The sequence below is a fragment of the Pleurodeles waltl genome, chromosome 2_1 (genome assembly GCF_031143425.1).
Source record: "Pleurodeles waltl isolate 20211129_DDA chromosome 2_1, aPleWal1.hap1.20221129, whole genome shotgun sequence".
NCBI lineage: Eukaryota > Metazoa > Chordata > Amphibia > Caudata > Salamandridae > Pleurodeles > Pleurodeles waltl.
Genome location: NC_090438.1, coordinates 640408060 through 640433290, shown reverse-complemented (window position 1 = coordinate 640433290; position 25231 = coordinate 640408060). Strand labels below are relative to the sequence as shown.

The 25231-nt window shown below is 41.2% G+C and overlaps 1 protein-coding gene across 1 annotated transcript in view; it reads right to left on the bottom strand.

The window, feature by feature from the left end:
- PKD1L1 (polycystin 1 like 1, transient receptor potential channel interacting) overlaps positions 1–25231 on the bottom strand; it is a 1079023-nt gene that overhangs the window by 180803 nt on the left and 872989 nt on the right. Inside the window, exons 54-55 of the mRNA XM_069216140.1 lie at positions 14117–14240; positions 4736–4819 (exon numbers count right to left, since the gene is read on the bottom strand). Of these exons, the coding sequence (XP_069072241.1) occupies positions 4736–4819; positions 14117–14240 (208 nt within the window). The remainder of the gene's footprint in view (positions 1–4735; positions 4820–14116; positions 14241–25231) is intronic.

The following is a 25231-nucleotide window of genomic DNA, read 5'->3' as shown; positions in this document are numbered from 1 at the left end:
ATTACTAATTATTGGGGACTATATGAGTGAATGATGAAAGAATGGTGTTTTATGTAGTCACCCATGGTTTCTGATGCCCACCGTTCCTGTCGTCAGTGGGAAGCCGCCCGATTTCAAAATCAAGGAGAGGATGTGGCATAACGGCCAGAGCTGCTGACTTTGAAGCTGGGGAACCAGCTTCGAGTCTCAGCGTCAGCTCAATATCCTGTGATTCTGGGCAAATCACTTAATGTCTCTCTGCTTATCAAAATATGAATGTGCCCTTGTGTAACGTAACTGGTGCTGATAGAACACCTTTGGGTTGAGTTCGCACTACCTAAAACTACCAAAAAGAAAAAGCCTTGTGCTCAACTCTCACGGGGAAGCTGCCCCCACTGATACGCCAGTGTAAAACAAGGTGACATAATGGCATCTTGGTTCAGGAGTGTTGGTAAGTAAAATACAACAGCTGTGGTGAATAAAACTCTTTCTATTAGTGGCCGTCGGAGTTCATGTTTTAGACCCTGTATTCTACTCTGACATGCACAGGCATGTTCTGCAGCTCAATCTTCTGGTCCCTCTACAAATACTACACATTTATTATTTTCCTGTTTTACTCCTGAATTTCCTTTTTAGGGTCGAGACTGCATCGCATGTGCTTGCGCATGCGTATCGCTTGCGAGACGCTTTAGTAGTTAGAAAAGGGCTCGGAGCCCCATCCATGTCACGTCAGTGTCTTTCATTGGTTCGTGGGCTTGCCTTTTAAAATCTGCTTGCTTTCATTAGTGGAAGACATGCATACGTCATGCCTTTTCCGGTGGTTAGCCCTCCCTGAGCACAGCGACGAAGTACCGAAAACATACGAGGCTCGCTGTTTTCCATCCGGTTTGTGGACTACTTTTTTGCTTTTTTCGCAGCGCGATCTCTTGGCAGAAGTCGAGCGCTTTGCATGACATCGACCCTGTTACATAGTTAATTGCACTTTTGCCGTTACGTAGATAATTGCACTTTTGCTGATAGGTTTCACTACGAGTGAACTGTAGCAGCGCGATCGTGCTTTTTTTTCTCCATTTCATGTGGCAAGAAAAATCCGGTTGGGAGTTTACAACTGCTAATAGCTCTAACTCGGAGAAATGCGAGACCCGTTGCATTGCAAATGCTTGTTCAAGGAAAGTGGGTAGTACTAGGGTACCTATAGTCATTGTTTTACAGATGCCTTTATCTTTTATTTTTGGCAACTGCAAAGTAGTTTTCCCAATTGAAGATCTGTGCAAATAACCATAAATATTTGGGCTTGTCAGCCTGGGTACTTAACATTGCATCGTTTAATGCACACTTACAATTTTAAAGGGTGCTTCATAAGTGTAATCCTGTCACAGAATACCTTGTTGTATATGTGGTGGGAGTCACATTTCTTGGACTGTCCAAAAGTGTTAAACTTTTGTTGTTGGTGTACACTACACAAGTGCCATAATAACAAAAGTAACTCCTTTGATCTTGTCCCATCACTAAACAAAACCACTGCTGTCCGAGGAGAACTTGACAAAATGAATGTAAACATACACCAGAGAAGAACCAGACAGTCACCAGCGCAACCCTATCAAATCTCTGCACCAGCTTCCTGCCAGTAACACCCAAGGAATACCAGGTCTTGTACGAGCCAGTTTAGATATCCCTCTGTACCCAAATGTGTTACTTAGTTAAATATCCACCCACCTGCACAACGTGAAACTTCTGTGACCTCTGGACCTAAAAATGAACAAATCATGGCCTCCACAAAATTCGCAAAACAGCTTACTCTTATCTGGGTGCCTTATGGTCTTCTTTAAATGTTAACAAATGTATGTGGGCAGCACCTGATCACCAATGCAAAATTGCAGTGATGTGTGCAGTCACCATACAGAGCAGAACTTTAGGTTTACCATGACAAATCAATGCTCAGACCAAAACTGGTCACCAGAAGTTTTCAGCTGTTCCTCTGCTTAAAATGGTTGCAGTGACCGCAACGTCTAGATATATTAGTTGCATTGTTCATAGAGATTTTGCTCCCTCCCCCAGTTTAAAGAGATGAAGCATCAACGTCCTGATGCCAGCAGCTGAATGTTACTGGCTTCTCTAAAATATTTTGATTGACATTGTAACCTAAGCAGACTAATTTTCCTCATGGATGAACAGATTTACAGATAAATCCCAATGTGGCAAAGTTGCTAGCTTTCCTTAAATCAAACTATGTGTTGGCATATCGACACCCTGGTTGGCACGTAGTACAACAGCAATGTGATGAATAAACTCTTTCAATTTGTATCATCTTTCATTCTCTGCAGCATCTGTTGTCTGTCACTGTCCTTAAGATGAAGACATTTAACTCTCAGGTTGTCAATGGCTCTGTGTATCATTGGCGAGTGGGTGTTGCAGGTTATTGAAGTTAGGCTGTAGGGAAGGCTTGGCAATTGTTGGTACCAAGTCTTCCTCCCCTCCTGCCTGTGATCTGCCTGTTCTAAACCCACTAGTTAACCGAGAGCAACGATGATTGAGTCCAAATACCTGTTCACACTTGAAGTGTTAAATTATGTCATATTGATTTGTATAGCACACTAAACACTAAGAGGTCTCATACATCTTTATGAAACGGGGTATCAGTGTGTCCTTGGTAGCAGGTGAGTAGAGGCTTCAGTGCTCCTTTTTTAGTTCTTGGGTTAGAGACAACATACACGCTGTTACTTGCAAGATCTTTTGTTTTCTATATAGTGGGCTTAGAGCTCGCCCATAATTTATCATTGGTTGGCTTCATTTTCACTCATTTCTTTGCTTCTTCTTGGTCAGGTGCTGTAGACTTTATTCCTTTTGTTTGGTCCCCCATGTCTTTACTTGTATCCTTCCACTTCTCACTTTTTTAGGTGGTACTTTTTTTCCTTTCTGTTTCAGCATTCTACCAGAGGGTGCCTTTTTCAGCTGGCTCCCCTATGTACTTCTCTTCGCTGTGTTCGGTCAATTTTGCTACTTATATTTAATATGTGTGTTTTTTTTGTAATATATTTGCTTTTAAAGGGGCTCTCATTCAGGCGTCAGGTCCTTTGTTTAACATAGTGACAAATGCTTTCTTCTTAGTGACAACATATAAGTAGCTGGGAAAATACCATATAAATATCTGTTTGGCTGACGGGTAGGCAAATGGCAAAGCTACAGTGTATTCAACATTTATTTTGATAAACTTTGCTGGGATTCTTTAGTATTTATCCAACAGCCGGTAAAATAACACGACCTCAATTGCAAACACTCCACTTCGACTGTGTCAGGGCCCTCGTGGCTTTTTTTGTGAATAAATCGCATCTGCTTTACACTGCTGTGTACCGTTACCTATTCCTGACTCAAATCTGTGTACGTCTCCAATATGGTGCCTGTTCATTGTGTCCTCCTGCCCTCCCCCAGAGTGTGCCCTGCGATACCCTCAGTACAACAGCAAGTGCCACACCAGAGTGCTGCGACCACCCTTCAGTGAGCTTCATTTAGTCTGCAGAGCCTGTGCTGTGTGACCCTTGGTTACTAGTTACATATGGCATTGGCCTACGTGATTGCAAAGCAATCTGAACTCTACTCTTTACTTGACCTGTGTTATGTAAAGCCAACCCTGCCTCCCATGTCTCCTTAAAAATGCTGCTCACCCCGAGGTACCCAGCTCGACATAATGAAGTTACACTGCATCCAGATCTTGTTTCCACGCTAGTAGGGAGCTCAGTAACGTGTACGTAATCTAGAACACTGTATCTTTCATATTCATAACAATAAAACATCATGTACACCACATAACACAAACAATCTATACTTACTATCCACACAACTCCTGTAGACTAGAGAAAACAAAAATAGAACCGCTTGCAAAGGCAGGGCCTATTGCCTTTGCCAATGCTTGTTTCCAAGGAGTCTTTTATTGTTCTCTTATCCTGGGTCGTGACATACATGTCAGCAATGGCTTTTACGTAAGCTGAATAAAATATATATAGATTCAAAAAAAGAATTATACACGCTCTCCACGTGGTGAATTGTCAGATAATTATATAATATTTTAAATCCTACCTAATTTTCCCATTTTTTAAATTAATTTTATCCCTTGGCTCACCAAGGTACTGGCATTCCTTGAAATCTCCTCTTCATTTTTCCCACTAAGGGTTGTATTTCATCTTAAACTACAGTTTTACTTCTGTTTCTCCTTACCTACACAAATGGGCCCCTGCCTTGTGTTCTGTCTGTGCCACTGTTCTTTTCCGGAAACTCAGCAGGAACTCTTCAGAGATTCCAGACTAGGTGATTGGACTGCTAGTGTGACCAGTTGGTGGCTTCAGTCATTACTTTATAGAAATAAATGGACTCTTTCCCTGCAGCTGGCATTCTGCCTTCATCATTCTTCTGTTTGGAATCTCTTTGGGGCTTCTTTGATATGGGTTTGCATTTTGGAGACTGTGGGCTCAATACACTCTACAATATACAGACCAAATCATTTTCCTCTTTTTCTACCATGTCATTATCCTCAAGAAGTTAGGAACTCATACATTGGTAGTCGGGATAGAGGCATCTGAAGACTTTTGGTTTCTCAGCAGAAAGAGCAGGAAAGTAGAGCTTAAGAGAAAATACCCATTGTCAACTCATTGCGATGGTTGCAGCCCAACCTGTTGAAACCATGCTGCCTCACTCAACGTGCAGGATTTGCACCAATGGTCCTTTCAAAGACTGAACAGTAGTTTGTGTTGCAGCTTCTTACCACACATGAGGCGTTTTCAGAAACCCTTAGTTGTCTTATAATAGGAGAGCCGATGAGAAAGCATTTTCCTCCAACAGGACCTGCCTGGGGAAAAAAAGGTGTGAAAATGTAAAACTAAAAACGTACTATAAAAATTGATCATTTTTGACAGTCAAAAGTTGCAAACTTAGGATGGAGTTAAATAAAATGACTGGTCTACCACATCCTAATGAAAGTAATCAAAGGTGTAAAGGGCCCTTTATGTAGAAGATTAAGTCGAGAATAACCATGCAGCAGTGTATGAAGTGATTAGGCAGTCACCATTGGGTATTCTGGTTTTAGAGGTTACATGGTCAATGTTTGTAGTCTATGACAGTGGTTCCCAACCTGTGGTCCGGGGACCCCTGGGGGTCCATGAATCCTCCTCAGGGGGTCCGCTGCTGCTTAGAAAATTAGGTAATATTAACAGATTAGGTCCCCAGCTTTCAGTAATGACTCAGTGGGGGGTCTCTGGATTCCAACAAAGATTCAGTGAGCGTCCCTGGGCTCCAGTAATGATAAAGTGGGGGTCCACAGAAGTCAAAATGTTGGGAACCACTGGTCTATTAAACTGTTTCAATGTCTTCTTTCTCCTAAGTCATACTGGATACCTGGAAATTGGTTAAAGTGGCATGAGTACCAATAAAAACAATGGAAGTAGCCAAGAAGAAATGAAAGGATTATAGAAACGTTTATATTGTTTTCTGTTTTGTATATCATAATACATTTTCTTGAGCAGGTCAGGCTAGCTTCAACACCACTTTTAACACAGGGACTGCCATTTACTAGACTCCCCAAAACCATCCTTGCTGTGTATATTTAAAATGCGATTTTAAGATTGCAGCAACAAGCCATTTTTATTTGATGAAGGGAAATATTTGTAGTTTTAATATAATATTTACTGAATAAGCACAATTACTTTTCCAGTGTAGCAAAAGTCCTTTTCTATGCTCACCTGTACACAAACTTGCTGAAACATCTCAACTGTAAGGATTCTTTTGATAGAGAATGATAATGTTTCTACTGTTAATTTGATTTACATGATAATATTTGTTAAGATTTGGACAAAGTGCAATTTGCCAGTTAATTTACCGGTATTCATTTCATTTTATGTATTTTCTTACATGAGCGATATGACGTTTCATATCAAAAATATTGTACATATGAACAAGATCCGTACACAGAATAATATGTAGAAACTATGGATAAAAAAGTGGTTCTGGTGATTTAGGCATTAGTCAATGATACTGTATGTACTGGATGGACAACAAAAAGATACACACACATTACATGAAGCATTCTTTTACAAATATAATTTATTATGTGCACCTAATTAACCTTCGATTACTATCACATAAGATTGCACTTTAAAATCGTTTTGCTTTCACAGAGAGATTGAAATGCAATGATTTCTGGGGCAGTAAGTGCCAGTCATGGGGATCTAGATGACACTGGGTTAGAAATTTGGGTGATGTGCATGGTGATGAGGGCAATATTCACAGGTGTTTGCGGTCTGTGGTGAAGCTGTACTCTGAATTGACTGTGATTCTTTGTAGACAATACTGACGGGTTTTTTATTATTATTCACTTTTATTAGTAGTAGTGGTAGTATCATTATTATAATATTTATAGAATACAATTATTTGTGAGGGTATTCTGGTGTTAAAAATAAATACATCTGCTTGGTCTTCCACAACTACTTAGTTGTTGTTATGGGGTGAACGAAAATGCTCTTGAGACTCAAAAATGACCACGCAGACTCTTCCTGGCAATCAAAAGACAGTATTTACTATTGCGACAGGAAGAAAAACACACTGTGGACTGCACCTCAGCCATGACAGTTTTTCTCAAGTGCCTGTTCACAGACAGGCCTTTTTATACAGATTAGTAAAATACTTTATTACACATGATCAATAATAGATAACTTGCAAGTTTATAGATTAGAATGGAAAAACGCTCAAAAACATGTGACCCCATAAAATCGAATTCCTAAGCCATTACTCTCTCTTTATTATACATTTGATAAAGGTTTATCACCGAGCATTCATTGATCTACGAATGTATACATGCTTTTTTGTAAATGTAATTTATTTTAAGTGTGTGCTGACAGTATTGTGTCTCCGAGACTTCAGAGTGTTCAGAATTTTATTTTTCCCTGCACCCATTGTAAGTCGTGCTCTTTTTGGCTAATTCAATTATGTACCCATTATCTAACAAGTCTGCAATCTGTTTGTAGGCATAGAGATTGTTCCATGGACTTGTGGGCTGATGTAAATACTGGCAGGTTGGTTAGACATGAGTTGGCCTTTAAACTGTGGCATCACTTACTTACCAGTAACCATAATGTACGCATTTGCCTGGCAGAACTAACCATCTTGGTAAGTTAATGCTAAACAAGAAGCCACAACATTACCAGACCTCACAAAAATATGTGCAGTAGGGAATCAACGGAAGAGAGGCTGTGTTAAGTTGTATATCAGAATCTGGAACATAAATTGTTGTATATCAGAATTTTACCTTTACTTCTGGACCTCAGAACAAAGTGCGAATGCGAGACATTCTTTTTGGATCATTTACCAAATAATATAACAACCTTCAAGTAATTAATTCAAGACATTAAAAACAATGAGTAAAAATGCATTTTTAGTGGTAAAGTGAAGTATTATGTGTTAAGGAAATTGTTACAGGAGTGATAAGGGATGGTTTACAGTTGAGAAAGGAAAGGGTTCTGGTAAGGAAAGGTAGCTGCAGGGCCACTACCCATAAATTAAAAACAATAAAAACAATGAAAGGATAGGTTCAGGTAGGTATTTGAAGATTGTGGAGAATATTTTGGTAAAGAGGAGAGATGGGTATAGAGGATTCCAATAATAAAATTATAATAATAAAAAAGCAATTCTGAGATTAGTATGGGAATTCCCAAATAAAAGCCCCAATATAACTTGACAAAAACAATAGGAGTCTGAGATTAATCATTCTGAGATCAACACTGCCACCTGTCATGTTGGTAAATCCCCACAGTCTGTGTGCTGGATGCGATGCATGGGATGACAATTAACTTTAATGGGAAAAGGAAACATGTTATACAGCAATTATTACTTCACTAAGCATCAGTATTTTACTCAATCAGACTTGGATTTCACTTTCTAGTTATACACCTTCTCAAGACGCTAGTTCTGTCATCTCCATAAAGCATGGTGTTCTGTACTAGTTGTCACGCATAATAGAGTATACTTACAAGACAAGTTAATAACCACCAGTTAAAGCTATCACTGAAATATGTGCAAAACATTACACAAAAACGATGTCATAATGTTGCACACGTGTGGTGGAAGGGTTTTGGAACTTTCTTTGTCTTTATACACTGAGATGAAAACAGAACTGCAGCTCTAAAAATACTAAGAATCAGAAGAATCTATAGCACATAGACTACTGGCAACTTGATCAGAACCAGGCGAGCCTTGAATGCTGTGTACAAGGCCAATTTATGGTGTTGTAACGCTGGGGGAAATTCTGCAGGTGCCACATTGACCTCCAATGTACTCTTCCTTTGTGGAGTTGTGATATGCAATGGAAGCATATAAACTGAATTCCTAATTTGACTGACCAGTCTTACATAAATCTCGATTTTCAAACAAGTACAGGGAAACTAACAATTAATAAGGTGTTCCAACTAAAACTATAGGCTGATGGGCTCTAGCAGGGGTGGATGAGCATCACCCCACTATTCAAAGGCAGAAAAAAAGCAGAACACTAAAATAACACATGTATTTTATCATAATTTTATTTTTGCACGGACTGTAGGATAGGGCGGGGCCAGCATCCTCCACGTCAGAAGGGAGGAGGAGTGCTAGATGCACTTGTCAGTTTGGCCGGCCATCTGAGGTCAAGTCTCCTGGGGGACCTTGGGGGTAAGAATGCTGCTCCCTGTGTGCAGGAGCAATCCTTTCATCTGTTTTCCGGGCCCACTTGATAGCAGGCAGGAAAAAAGATGAAAACTCTGCCCAGCGACAGCTAACTGCTATTTTTCCGAGGGTGGGCACCTCAGGAGATAGGGAGCTGGCCCTGCGGGGTGGTGGTCCATTAATGGCTCCAGAAGGAAGGCTGCATGGCCTCCCTCTTATTTTTTTTATTCTTTCATGGGCCCGCCACAGGGAGGTGGTGGTCCCCAGGGACAGAAATGGCCCAGGAAGAGGACCACACAGCCCCTCCACTACTTTTATATTGGCCACACCCCGGGGATGTGGTGGTCCCCAGGGCAGAATATGGCCCAGGAGCCCCCCCCCTTTTACTTACACTATGCCCGGGGAAATTATTAGTATTATTTTTAAATGCAGGAGGGGGGTCTGCATACCCCCCCTCTCATTTACAATGCAAGCCCTGGGGGGGGGGGGTCCCCAGGGCCCAAACTGGCCCTCTCCATTTCTTATAAATATATATGTCCCCAGGACTTGGCCCACGTAGAGGTTGATAGAGGAAGAAGAGAAGGAGACCACTCTTTTTTATAATAAAAAAGATTGCACAGATTTGCGGATCCTCTGTGAATTTCACTGTGGAAAAAAAAAAAAAAGGTTTTTGGGCCCAAGCGGGGTCGCTCGTGGAACCCCAGCACCAGGTCTAGGGTTCAGGGTATTCCTACTCTGCCCCATTTTCTTTATTTTTTTCCTTTAATTTTAGTTCTTGGCTGACTCCAAGTCACAAAATGGCTGCCAACATTTCCTGGTTGAAGTGTTTGCAGCCAATCATATCAGCAGGGGAACTGTTGGATTCACAGAGGGTCTGCATCCCTAGATATATATATTTCTTTTTCCTTTAATATCTCAAAAACTCCTCAATGGAGTTACACTTATTAACAAAAAGGTCTCTTTCTGGCCTAAGAGCTACCTTTCTGCCAAATTTGGAGTAATTTCTTCTACCAGCTTAGGCAGTAGTTGTGTTCAAAGTCACATTGGGAAATTGCATGGAGAAAAAGTGTTTTGAGCCTTCTTTTTTCTTGCCCCTGTTTGATGAATCACATTAGAACTTTCCAGACAGCAGCAGAACTGAGTAGCACACTCATTTTGAAAATTTTGGAAGATTAGTCCAACAGCACCAAAGTTATTGGCAAAGCAAAAAAGCTTTCCCTATGGAAACTAGGTTCTAATTATAACTACCAACTGGTGACATCCAGTAGGTTATATGTATGTGCATATATATATATATATATATATACATATATATATATATATCCACTCCAAAAAATATATATATAAATCAAAGTCTGGCACTCCTTACAAAAATAATGGCCTTCATTTATTCCAAAAATACATAAAGCATTCCTTTTGTTAGATATGCATTGCGAGAAGGGCCAAGGAAGAAGACCGTGAAGGTTGAAACGCGTTGCCCTATGTTTCTGCTTTATGTATTTTTGGAATAAATGAAGGCCATTATTTTTGTAAGGAGTGCCAGACTTTGATTTATATATATTTTTTTTTTGGAGTGGATTAAAAATGGGTCCTGTGCCCATTAACTGAGCACCAACCTCGATAGGCGAGCGCTGGAAGGAACACAGGATTACCTTTGGCTGATATATATATATATATATATATAAATATAAATATAAATATATATATATATATTGCTGGAAAAACAAAGTTAAAGGGTTGCTATAGTTAGATGAAAACAACAGTCATAACATACCCTTTTACACAAACAAAACCACAGAAATTCACCAGTTATAGTTATCTCAAGTATGCACACCTCTCATTTAAAATCTTTTGAGCCGCACCCTAATCCTCCTAGGCCCTGGCTCCCCCAGTAGATTTATATATTTTTTAAACACAAGGGCCTGTAATTTCATTTTATTTTTAACGATTTTCCTATTGAATCACAGATCCAGTGCAAATTTGCAGCAATCTTTTTTTTATTATAAACATGCTTTGGGCCAGGAGGTGGTCCCTATGTAACCTTCAGCCCCCCCCCCCCACCCCCACAGCATGCCTGAGGGGGCAGGATATCTCTACTCTGCCCCCTTATATCTTTCACAAATGTATTTTCTAGGACAAGGAATTGAGTCCAGAGTCTTACGATGGCTGCAGCCAGCTCGTTCTTGACATGGTGGCAGAAAATCAGATCTTGAGAACTGTCTCATCTGCGGATCCTCTGTGGCATGAAATACATAAAGCTGTTGAAGCTTAGTTTCTCAAAATCTACTGAACAAATTTATACCAAATCACAAAAAGCATGCGTTCTGGACCAAGATCTAGCTTTCTGCCAAATTTAGTATAATTACATTCAGCAGTTTTTGTCGTATCATTGTTCAATTTGCCTATGGAACAATTAATGGGGAAAATGAAAATGTATTTTGGGCTTTTTGGGACCCCCTCCTTTTTCTTGCTCCCGCATGGCGGATTACACCAAAACTTTCCAGGAAAGAGCAGAGGAGGATGAGACCTTTTTTTTGGAAAGAAAACCCCAAAATATTGTTCCTATGGAAACTGGTCCTAACTATAACTTCCCAGTGGTGACTGTCACTGGTTAAAATAAATAAATATATATACACACACAGCTTGCATATTAGTAATGGGGACATACCTACAAACATCCTCCAGATTACGCTATCTTCTATGTTGAACAGCCTTCCTTATTTATTTGTACGTTCGGAGCTCTGGGTTTGCTAACGTTTCCACATGCATTTTAATTTGGACACTAACAGCTGAGCTGCATGCTGGTGCCCCAGAACTTTTTAAAGTGTTATGTCTACCAACCCATCCTCTCTTACCCAGCATCACAGGGTATGACCAAAAACAACATCTTCAACATGCATTTGTACCTCAAGGTTCTGTAATGGTCTGCTACGAAGAACATTCTTAAATTTCCAACAATGCTTTCATTATAGAAAATAAGTTTTCAATTATTGCGTTTTGATTTGGTATTTGGAGGATCACAGAAGCATCGTTAAAATTACCTTTGTTCTAAGAATAAAGTGGAGAGCAGTGGAAATAACTGTTTTGCAGTACAGCTCTTTAGTTTTCGGAAGGAGGAGAAAGGTGTAGTGGAAGAACTGTCTGACAGCAGGTTTCTTTTTACAGCATGACAAAGGGAATATGATTTGATCCTAACATATGTTCATACAACTTAGCTGTCTCTTTATTAAAATAGATCTGGATTTTTGATAAATATATTTGCGAATATGTTTACATGTCCCATTTTTTTAGCGAACAATGCATTCTGCTAAATGCTGGAAGGCATCTATTTTAGGTCAAAGCGTAAAAGAAAGAACAGCTGTCTGGTTGCAAAGACATATTGGGGACACGATGAACGCTTACCTAGAAATGCATTTACCAATTGCGTACCGTTGGCTTTGTGTTTTGTAACTCACATTAGCTAGTTTTCAATTTGCTGGCTTTACTAGTTTTAGGCCATCAAGCATGTATCTGTCCCTTCGTGTGGAATAAATGCATCACCTCTTTACCACATCTCTAAATGGCTCCTTGTATTTTTCCACAAGTGCTCGCATCCCAGAAACTTTTTTTTTCTTTTTTGTGAGGCACTCCATGAGAGTGCTTATGTTTTTAGGTATCTTGTATGCTAGTTCATGGAGCAGCTGCTGCAGATCGATGGGTTGTGATAAACCTACTATAATTAATTGAAAACGTTTCCAGCATTCAATGAGTATTGCTACACTTTTGACAAGGATGATTTAATATCCAACCCACCACACATGGCTGGCAACTTTCTAGAAAACTTCGTTCTTCAGAGGCTCTCTTGGTCAATGTATGAGATTCCACATATGCATCTCAGTTGTCACTGCCCAGCACTAGAGTAACCTGTCATTTGCAATTTGTCCAGAAGCTGACCATATGCGGTACTGCCAGCTCTTAAAACATATACTTCCATGTGTAGTTTTGCTTACACATGGAAGTATGTCTTTGCTGCATTATTTTGAGCACCAGGACTACCTTTAATAATCACCATTCTTTATAAAATTAAAACTAAACTATTTTTAAAGTTTCTGTCCCGTTTCCACATTTCTGTGTCCAGCAGTTCTCTTTTCCTCAGAGAATTACCTTTCTGCAGGACTGATTCTACTCATCTCTGACACTACGAGTTCATCCGTCACTCATGTCTGTGATCATTTTGGAGTTCAGAAGGGGAATGCGATGCACAAGAAGTGATTTTGTATAAGAAACACAAAGAACCAATAATCTCTGAAATAAATGTGTTTGTTACAGATCAGTAAACAACTAACTACACAGTTACTTAAAATCCCACGAGGTTAAAAGCCGGTCAAAGTAAGACACTTAGGGGGTCATTCTGACCCCCGCGGGCGGCGGGAGCTGCCCGCCTGGAGGGAGCCGCCATATGGCTGCTCCGCGGTCGAAAGACCGCAGAGGCCATTCTGGCTTTCCCGCTGGGCTGGCGGGCGACCGCCAGAAGGCCGCCCGCCAGCCCAGCGGGAAACCCCTCCCCACGAGGAAGCCGGCTCCGAATGGAGCCGGCGGAGTGGGTATGTGCGACGGGTGCAGTGGCACCCGTCGCGTATTTCAGTGTCTGCAAAACAGACACTGAAATACAAAGTGGGGCCCTCTTACGGGGGCCCCTGAAGTGCCCATGCCATTGGCATGGGCACTTCAGGGGCCCCCAGGGGCCCCACGACACCCCTCACCGCCATCCTGTTCCTGGCGGTCGGAGCCGCCAGGAACAGGATGGCGGTGAGGGGGTCGGAATCCCCCATGGCGGCGCAGCAAGCTGCGCCGCCATGGGGGATTGCCAGGGCAGCGGAAAACCGGCGGGAGACCGCCGGTTTTCCTCTTCTGACCGCGGCCAAACCGCCGCGGTCAGAATGCCCTGCAGGGCACCGCCAGCCTGTTGGCGGTGCTCCCGCATCGGACCGCCGGGGTCGGAATGACCCCCTTAGTCCTAGACCCCCATCTCCAAAAATGCCTTTTATTCAGATGCCTTAAAGTATAACATTTACACATGTATATTTAGACCTTCATTATTTGACAGCGGATGGAATTGCCATTGCTTTTTTTTTAATAAATAAAATAATACATAAAAACAAGTTCAGGGGCCCAAGGCTCATTTTACGAAACCACAACCCAATACCAAGCTGCCTTGTCTTTAGTGAACCTTCTGCTTCTTTCTCCCACCGCCCTGCACCTTTTATCTCACTATTGCAGGTTCTTTTTTAACCCCCCTTTTTCCCCTCTCTCACTGTTTTGCAGTCTTTGTCTGTGTCCTTCTTTCTACCGTGTCTGCCTCTTTCTTGACCTGTGTCAAAGTCTAATAATGTCCTGGGTCCCCTAAGCTAAATGCTAGTGCTAACACCCTGCTACTGCCTGCGCACATTGGATATGAGAATGTAAGAACCAGCTGTACCTGAGCCTTCGCTGCTGCTTTGTTATACCAGGTGTCCCAGTAAAGTCCCTCTAGCAGACTTGTAAAGCTCCAGTTCCACCACTGATCAAGTGTTGTAATCTCGGTGAATGGGTTCTTGGCATTCCTGCATGAACAAGGTACAAAGATAACATCAGAAACAGGACACTGAATGTTAACATTGATTAGGTACAAGATATTCAAAAAGTTAGCAAAAATGTATAACTCCCTGTGGAACGGTCCTCATGTCAGCTTTAGCTTTACTGCACAGCTTACGCTTTACTGCAACATCCACGCTATTGCTGCTTGGTATAATTTCAACAGATGCCATACTAATGACAGAAGGTGAATAAAGGATTAATCTTACCTAAATCTATTCAAAACAAAAAAAAAATATGCTGCAGCTGCAATTTCTGTTCAGATTGCAAAAATGACATGAATCCTCAACGACAAAAACAGTATAGAATGCTGTACTCGATTATTTGGTGGTGTAAGATTGTGGTTTTAGTGAGTACTGTATGTGGAGAGTAAGCTGGTGTTGTGTGTGGGGTTCAGGTTGCTCCAAGTATTTTGTTGTGAACTTGTCACTCTGCTTAAGAATGCTGGAATTAAGAAAGATGTATGAGATACGTTTGTATAAAGTTAGTTTAATATCGTTGCAATTGGACAACTGGGTAATGCAACAACATTGTTGTTTAAAAGGGCTTGTAATTTAGAATAAGTGGAGTATGAGATGCACCAGTGCTCTGGGATGTACTCCTAGGAGTTTTGGAAAGGAAATGTAGAAACGTGCAGCTTTCCATGCAGAACAAGTAGTAATAGTCTAATATGGGTCAACCCTGGAGAGGTGGGGTTCACATCTGCTGCAAAACACCAGGGTAGAAGACAGTCTAATTGGTATACTCACAAGAGATGGGGGAGGTCCCACTAGAAATCATGGCTCCCAACCCCGAAGAGAAATGACTCTAGGTCCTCTAGGAGGTCTACTGAGGCTTGTCAGAAGTCTTTGTGAGGCCAGGGGCACAAACAATGTGATGCCCTCTCGACAACTTGTCATTATTAGCCAAAGGTCTATTTTAATTCTGTTAATCTTATCAGATGGAATTTAACAGGGACACCGTCAATATTAAAGCAGCTTGAATGGATTTCTTTGATTAATCGGTTTGATACGGTTCTTTTACAGGAAACTTGGGCTGGTACTCTAGTGCTCAGCGATGGTTTTATACTCTATTCCACCCCCGGCCCATCCCCTCTAGCTCAGGTTGAGCTAGGAGAGGCCTCTCGACCTGGTTCAAACTTAACCTCCACTAGGGTATTTTCAACGTTTATGGGGAGTAACAGGAACGATTTTTATTTCCATTTAGTTATTTTTTATAATAACGATTTCGTTGTTTCAATAATCTTAACTTTCAAACTTTGTGTGACTGTATTGATGAATTGCCTTCCCGCAATAATTTTTGCTCACGAAAGTCTAATTTGATACTTTGCGGCATCTTTAACACCAAACTGACTGTAAGAATATTCGATATCTCTATCTTAGACAATTACTAACATGTGACAGCTTCTTGGGACCACTCAGACCACAGGGGGTGAACTAGGCAATTATTTCTTTGCTGGTGATCTAACCAACATTAATGCGGAGTTCTCTGCCAAGCTACTAAAATACCAATTTATTTTGGTCGGGTTTGCGATTCAACCATTGATATATTGTTATTTCCCGATGCCTCATGAAATATTAACTGAGCAGTGATATTCTGGAGGTTAATGACAAGGAATATAATCCTTCGACTTTTTTTTTTTTTGCCCCTCAAACCATTTCTTGTAAAACGGCTGAGTTTCCCAATTGTTTCTCTCCCCGGCTAAGGTTAGTGGGGAATCTCCCTTTCTCGCTCTTCATTCTTTGTAAAAAACTATTTTCGGGCTTTTTGTGATTCATCAGATACTGCAGACTAGGCAAGCAAGGGAGGCTTTAATTTATTTGTGCCGTTGTACTAAGAGAGCTCTTCTTAAGCCTCGAGCTCCTCCTTCAGCACCTTCCCAGGGCTGCTTTGATGCTTCTCGCTCCCTTCCCACCAGGCGTTTGCGCCAAACAAAACACGAGAGTTGCAGTCGGGTACAGCTTGACGAGTGCAATATAACTCCATTTTAAAAAGGAGAAACACAGAGATTTAAATACTATGGAAGCGCATAAACGAGGCCTTGCAAAGGAACAATCCCAATGTTTCTGGAAGATAGTTAATTCAATTAGAATCAGTGACAGTGTCCTATCTACGCTAAGCATTCACATTGCAGATGTCTACTGGGTCTTACATTTTAAGGCAATTTACAGCCTTACTGAAAACACCTCCCTTCTTTTAGACACCCCTTACAGTCTAACACAACTGGTTCAAAATTAATTTTTGATTATCATGAGGTCCTTTAGGACATCCGTCAGAGTTCCTTTGGTAAGGCTCCATGTCCAAACAGGATATCCATAAGCCTTTTAAAGTAGAATATAAATGTGTGCGCCCCTCAAACATTTTTAATAATTTGTGTCCCGAGTCCTGGTCAGCATCCATTATAGTTCCTGTCTTTAAGAAGGGCAACAGATTGGAACTGCAGCGATACAGACCAGTTTCCCTTATTCATTGATTCGTCACTTAGACTTATAAGTAGGTCGTTTTTAACATATTAGGGAATGGGTAATAAAAACAATTTTTTTAAGCCCCTCTCAGTATGGTTTTAGAGAAGAACTAGGCACAGTGGAGCAATGTCTTAGTCGTACTCTTATTACAGAAGTACATCATTGCCAGGTGATGCCCACTGTACCTGACTTTCATGGATTTATCCAACACCTTTGACAGGATTAACCAATCAAAGTAGTGGCTTTTTATTAGAAATGGGTCTTGATAGAGCTTAGGTTAATTTTCTTTTTAATTTGCATCGCACTTTTACCAATAAGGTACAATTTGGACCTAATGGGGAGTTATCTGATTCTTTTATTTTAGAAAGAGGTGTTTGCCAAAGCTTTATAGTTGCCTCACTTTTATTTATTTTATATATAATCAAAACGAATAAGCATCTGGTTAGTACATGCGTTGCTGTCTCTGTGGTGAATGGTAAACCCACCCCGTCTCTTATATGGAGACAATGTGGTCCTATTGGCCCGTATTACCAAGGCATTAAGGAGTTTGGTGGTTGCTTTTGCTCTTAATGATCAGCTTAGATCTTGACACCAATTTCTCCAAGTCTCATATAATGCCCTATTTTCCTAATCTGCATACTTTCACTATAGATAATAATAGGTTAGGGAAGGTGTCGTAGTTAGATTCTTGCTCTAGGCAAGACTGCTGGTTTAGGGATGACAACACTTTTATTTGTAGGTGACTAGGCCAATCCTACAACAAGTCGCAACTCTCGGCCCAACCCTCCAGGCTCACAAGCAGTACCTCACCAAAAACCCAAACAGTAAAAGGTGATTTGTGGCAGCCTTTACACATGGACTCAAGAGTGCGACATCTCAGGGGAGTCGTGGTTAAAGGGAGATTAACCTTTTCTCACATGGGCAACATGTCTCATTCATACACACAGGCAATGAAGGCGATGCAGTGAAGGTTCAATAGGTTTTATTACCAAGACTACAATCTACTGTAAAATGCATGGGGTGCAATGATTAGGATAATGAACAATGCAAGAAACAGAATGGTAAAAACTAGAGTCATGAATACAAAGACCTCCACCATCTTGCAATAAAGTATGATGTAAAGGAGGTGTGAAATAAACCCCAACACCCTAGCATGATGAACCTAACCTAAAGAGAGCTAGATGTGTTAAACCTAATTTGCCAGTACCATGTCAATGAGAAGAGCCTCACAACCAGCGTTACCTTGGAATGAGGTCTCTAGATCAGACTCCGTGGCAGGGTCTGCATCAAGGCGATGTGTAGCATAGATAGCGTTGATGGCATGTGGTAGAAATCCCTCTGATTATCTGTCTGTGTGAGATGTATTTATACAGATCTGGTAGGACCCCTGACGCAGGTATCTTCCCAAACAATAGATAAGATGGCATGCTTGGGGAGGCAATTATATAAACAAATCCCTGAAAAGGTACATTATGTTACTGTCACACGAAAGTGGGAAAGTATATGATGTGAATACCTAAGTATTTCATTTATCTTTGATGCTGATAGTGACGCCTTTACAGAGAGGCACTGATAAAGTGACACTAAAACATCTTCGTAACTATACACATAGCGGAAGAAATAATTAAATAAACGTGCTAAAAGAGAGAAAGCTAAGTAGATTTAAAAGTCACTAGGTGAAAGGGGCACAGGCCTGCAAGCCAAAGGCTAAGCTAAACTCCTAAATAGGGTCCACTACAAAGGTTTCTAACTTCCATTTTTGGGGTGGCCTAAAATCTCTGATTGTCAATAAATGTTTAAGGAAGAAATGGGTGTTTTGTTTATCTTCACCACTAGGTGATAAACCCTTTACCCCACTATTAGAAATATGTAAGTCACAGTGCACACCTACTGCAGATCACAAAGATAGGGTTTGAGGGTTATGTAAGCTCCTCTTCACAACAAGTGGAAAATAACCACTTTTGTCAACATCATCTCTCCATCCCACATTGTAAATCACATTACATATGTTACAAGGGACTTGGCCTTATTCATTTACAGGATCTTATTAAACTTGGCCCCATAATGTTGTCTGTATCTATTTGGTCCAGCCCCGTGCTATTCTTAGTCATTCAATTATTAACAAATGTTTAACCTGTGACAAATGTCTGACAATTCTATAGTTATTATACGTCAAGAGAATTTAAAGAAGTTAGCTGTCTTTCTCTGTTTCAAAACCCTTCTGTATGTAAGAATACAAGGTATGTGTCAAAAGCAATTTTTTTTTCTTTTAGACTACAGGTGCTTAGAGAAGTAAATTAATTGAACAAACCCACGAAACAATGTGCCATCATACAAACAAGTATGGGTATCGAGTCCTATTTGCAGATGGCTTCGGGTCCCTGTGAAAACATGGTCTTAACTATACTTACCCAGTCGAAACCTCATGCCTGTGGTCTAAATTAATTTTAAAAAATGTGGTACAGTTAAAATTCATTTATTTATATTTTAAATTAATCTATGTATATATCTTTATATATTTAACTTATACATTGTTAAAATGTGTTCTAATTATTTATAATTAATATTACTACATGTGTTACATTTTATATTTTTAATCAATGTTTTAATTGATATAGAATGTTCTAAACTACCTATACATAAGTACTTTAAGTCCTTACTATACCTATGCAATATTCATCTCAAATCTCTGAAAGAAAAAAACCCTTGCTACCTCAATAGACTAACGATACCTGAGCCCTCAAATTTCCCTAATACCTCTGTGCACTATTCAGCCCTGAGCCCCAACAATTACCATGCTTATGTCAATTAATCAATCATGGATTTGTAAAGCCCGGCTAATCACCCATAGGGTCTCAAGGCGCTGGATGTCGGTATGCTGCTTAGTTGAAGAGCCAGATCTTGAGGTCCTTCCTGAACTGTTTCAGTGATACGGTCTGCCTGAGCTTGAGGGGTAGTGTGTTCCATGTCCGGACTGCTAGGTAGTAGAAGGATCTTCCTCCTGCTGTACTTTTTCAGATCTTGGGGATGGCTGCAAGGGCGAGCTGGGAGGAACTGAGATGTCTGTTGGGTACGTAGGTGAGGCGGTGGTTGAGGCATGCCAGTCCTATGTTGTGCGGTGGCTTGAAGGTGTGGATCAGGAGTTTGTAAGTGATGTATTTGTTGACTGGGAGCCAGTGTAGTTCTCGGAGGTGGGAGGAGATTTGCCTGTGTCGGGGGAGTCTTGCTGCTGCATTCTGGACTCTTTGTAGTCTTGATTGACATGCACATCGAGTGTAGCCAGTTAAGGGACCACAAAGACCAAAAGCCCTTGCAGTCGACAGGGGGAGGAGACAACCGCGGATCGCCATAAAGCACATTAAAGATCACCGCAGCGTGGGACGTGCACATCGAGTGTGGCCAGTTAAGGGAACACAAAGACCAGAAGCCCTTGCACTCAGCAGGGGGAGGATTCAACGGCGGAGGTCCGTAAAGTGCATTGAAGATCACCGCTGCATGGGACGCGCACTTCGAGTGTGGCCAGTTAAGGGACCACACAGATTAGAAGTCCTTGCAGCCGGCAGGGGGAGGAGTCAACCGCTGAGCACTATAAAGTGCATTAAAGATCACTGCAGTGCGGGGCACGCATGGGACGCGCCCGGGTAAAGCCCGGGCCAAGGGCAGGCCCGTCCACCCCTGTCAGAGCTCAGAGAAGGCTGGGCTGGGCCACCCCTCTAAGCTTACCAGATGAAATAAAGGAATGCCAAAGTGTAGCTTATGAGCCACTCTAATGAGGGTGTGCTTCTCTCCTGCATGTAGAAACCTTCCAGGTAAGACTGACAGTCTCCCACTTCTTCAGTGGCCCTATGATCCTAGCGACAGTTAAGGTACACTTTATTTCTATAATATTTGTATAATGATAATTTAACAGGAGAGCAATGAAGAAGAATTTTTGGGACAGGCAATTTGCCCAGATCCTCCAGCCCGTGAATCATTTCACTCGCACTTTATTTGTATAAGCACAAAAGTATATTGTCGAATATACAACATTCCTCTTTCAAAAATGACATATTTAGCCCCTGGAAAGATGGGCAAGAGAAAGCACACAATTTCGAACTCTTCACCCACCTTAAAAGATCGTACTTCCATATTAAAATACATTTCAGGAGCAATGGGGGTGATTGACAAGCAAATCTCATGTGTTGAAGAAAATCTGCTGTCATCTGACAATATTACATCGGCCCCTTTAGTGACCCCTGCAACACAGACTGGTCACACCAATATGGACCCAGACACTTGCGTGGTGATAACAGAGTCAGAAAAACTGTAAAGACAAAAACGGATGCGTTCAATACACCTCGGATGTAATATAAGTCTCTGACAACTCCTTGCCTCCACCCAAGTGCCCAAGAAAGCCTTTGGAACACAGAGAGGACAAAGTTTCTAACAACAGGATACCTCTGCCTGAAAAGAAAAATGACCCAGCTAAGTTAATAAGAAGGCAGACAACAAAAACAGTTGAAACTATCTTAAAACTTATTGCAAACATCCATGAATCAATCAACGCCCTGAAACTCTTTGTCAAGTCATCATTTGATTCCCTTTCGGACCGTTTGAGAAAGGTCGAGTGCAATCTTGAGACCGGTGTCGACCTAATAAAGTCCTTACAGTCAGGGGAATTAAATGTTTCTGAACAAGTGTCTGGTATACTTTATCCAACTACAATTTCTACAAGTAGAACACAACTATCTTTACAACCTGCTTTCACAAGGCAACCACAGGTAGAAATTCCTATTTAATAGGATTCCTCAGATAGGGTGCCCTGTCCTGTCACAAAACCCCCAGAGAGGGAGCACATAACGCAAACATTATTGGAATCCCCTTTTCTCCCAAGTGATTTCTTGCATCACCCCCTGAAAGTGGTACCTTATGTAGCGATTATGGCCAATGTCCCTGTTTTGGCTAATCAAGATTGGGAATCATGGACAGCATTGAGGAATAAGTCCTTGAATTGGATCGGATCTTGAATGGAAGCTGGTATGGTTAGGCCCCTTTTTGACGGTATAAAGATGGTGAGGAGAGTCAAATGGATAGGCAGTAGCCAGAAATCCCTCCCGGGATACTGTGTGGTTCTCTCTTTCAAAACGCCAGGATTAGAAGAAGGAATTATCCACAAGCTTGGCGAAGGGCGAGTCACTCCAATGCTATTTCATTACTTCTGTTGGGTTACTTCTATCAAACTATCACTGGGGGAAATTCCCTTAGAGCTCGGACACGCCACCCAGGGGAAACTACTAAGCCTTATTCCATTCCTACTCATAACAGGTTCCAAGCTCTGCCAGTCTTTAAAGACCTAGACTGACTGAGTAGTGATAATACAGAGATTTATAAGAAGTGATAAAAAATCATGGGGAGGGCAGAAAAGGTATGATGTGCCACCCAGGAAACAAACCCCCACTGTTCATAGCAGTATAAGGACAGCAATTTCTAACCCACAGAAACAGAGTTTACTGAAAACGGAAATAGGTTTGCTATTTTGGAATGTGGCAGGCCTACGTAGTAAGCTTAATAATGTGGAATGGGTGAACTTCATCAAAGACTTCTGCTTTTTTTGTTTACAGGAGACTTGGCTTTTGAATCCTATCCATACTGACGGATATAGAACATATCATACACACCAGCAGTTCCCTCAAGACATGGAAGGCCTAAAGGGGGTCTATGTACATATATTTCAAACAAGCTCCCTTTGACAACCTTGAATATGCTATTTTCAAATCCATACTATCAAGTGATCGTGTGTGATTTAGGGAGGTCGATCCTTCTAGTGGTTGTTAATTTATATAACAATGCTCCCATGTGTGAGTTCTTTACTATTCTAGGTCAGCTGTGAGATGATTTAGAGAAAGCCTGTGTAAATCCTAGGAGAGAAAAGCTCATAATATGGGGTGGTGACTTTAATATCCATCTTTGCAAGGAACCCTCAGAAAAGGTTTGTGGCTTAAAGGAAGAAGGTCTTTGGCCTCGGGTACACTTCGTAGATAGTCAAGGAGACGTCATGAATGAATTGGCGCATAAATTTGATCTGTCTTTTAAAACTGAGATTTACTGTAATGAGCCACAATTTAAATCCACCTTTAACGGCATAGGAGCTAATACAATGATAGACTATGTACTAATGTCCAGCCATTTTCCTCATACCCTATTTAATTCATGACATAGCAATCAGTGACCACTACCCACAGAGCCTACAGATCTCTCTAACATCTGGTAAACAAGGCCAAAAGGGCAATCTGGACTTGGTTAATGACATCGAACTAGTCTTGGGCAACGGGTACTCATTACGCTGGTCCCAAATAGAACCACAAGGCCTTCTGAAACAACTAATTAGTAATCACGGCACATATTTTGGGGTATGCTTCAGCGATGATGTAGACCCACAAATGCATCAGTGCCTTCTCGAAGCGTGAAAAGAGCTCTCACTAATAATAGTGGGAAGTCGGGCAGCAGAAAAATAATGGCTGGTTTGATTATGTTTGTACTAAAGCACATAAAAGATTAAAGGCGGCCTTAAGCACTCCAACCAGATGTTTGAATGAGGTTTGTATGCTGAGGCATGAATACAAGGCAGCAATTAAGAAAAGGAAAGGTTGCCCGAAAGAAAAAACTTGGGAATCACTCCATAATGCCAGTCTCAAAAACGATAATATCCTTTTCTGGAAGATGATAAACTCTCTAATGCAGGGGACAAGAGAAAATCCTTAAATGGAGATCACTATAATGGAGGGGGAATGGATTGGTCATTTTTCCGAGATATACGGCGCCGTACTTGAGACAGATCCGCAAGAGCCTTCAATTGGGGATACCACCCAAAAAGATACCCACTTGATTATAACACCTCCGTTTAGCCTAGAGGAAGTAGTAGGGACCATCAATGCAAGCAAAGCTGGGAAAGACCCAGGCCCTGATGGCGTTCCTGTGGATCTGTACAAGGCAAATATTCAGCTATGGGGCCCCCTGTTGACTCAAGTCCTGAGTGCCTGTTGCACTTCAGGGCATATACCATCATGGGCAGAGTCTATCATTGTCCGCATATTTAAAAAAGGTGACTGCCTCAATCCAGCATGCTATAGACCCATTTCACTTCTCGACTCACTAGCTAAAATAGCTGGTCGAATAATTATAAATAGATTACAAGAATGGGTGGAAACAAATAGAATGTCAGAATTACAATATGGATTCCGCCCGGGGATTGGTACGGTGGAACAGGGATTGAATCCAAGTGTTATAATTGGAAAATACACCAAGATCAAGGAAGGTAATTTATACCTGGCCTTTATAGACCTGTCCTCAGCATTAGATTGTGTAGTCCATGATACACTACGGAACATCTTGAATGATCTAGTGGTAGACTAGACAATTATTCATTTCATAAGGGAGCTGTACACAGGAACCAGAGCTAAGGTCAGATATGGGTCAAGTGGGGAATGTTCTAGAACATTCGGTATACACAGAGGTGTATCTCAAGGTTGTGTACTAACACCTTTTCTATTCTAGATATACATAAACATGCTGGATTCAGAACTAATAGATAAGTGTAACGACAACCCCAAATCGGACATCATCCGATTCTGGCCCTTCTTTATGCAGACGACGCTGTCCTAATAGCATGGACTCCATTAGCCCTTCAGCGACTTTTAACAACTTGTGCTAGCTATATGTCAAAACTGGGCCTCAAGGTTAACCGTTCTAAAACCTATATTCTGAAATGTGGCAGAAAGATACTTAAGAACCACGATATTACTATGCAAGGCAAAAGAATTGCTACTACAACAACATTCTCATATTTGGGAATCTTGTTTGATAAAGCAGGCTCCTGGTCACGGTTCGTACAAGTTAGAAAACTACAGTTCATTAAGACTAATATGGCTCTGAAGAACCTTTCAAAACAGTTAGGGAGGATTACCCCACAGAACATGCTAAAAGTCTACAGAGCAAAATGTATTCCCACCGTTACATATGGGGTGGGTGTTTGGGGGTACACTAAATGTAATACCTTACAAACAGATGAAAATGGATTTTCTGAGATTCCTCTTATCTGTACCAAGGGGTACTGTCATGCAGAATTGGGGGGTCTCCTACCTAGCTGACTTAATAATGGTACAGCTCATATTATTATGCAGAAAATATGGACCTCAGAACATGCAGGCCTAAATCGGGCTGCTCTGTGGGATTGTTCGGCCTCTAGATTTTCTTTTAGAGTCCCATGGTTGAAGTATATCAAGAATTTCTTTAAAGATGTGGGACATTTAGAATACTATGTAAATCCAGAACTACTGGCCGCAGTAAGCAGAAAAGACCTGAGGACTTTGTCCCTGAAGCACCTAGAGGACTTGAGGTGCACAGTGGAAGTGCAAAAACACAGTGTCATGAATAATCAACTTATGTTGACTGTGGATGGCATGCAGCCTTACCTAATGTATGTAATAAGAGTCAGGCACCGGTTTGTTATTACTCGT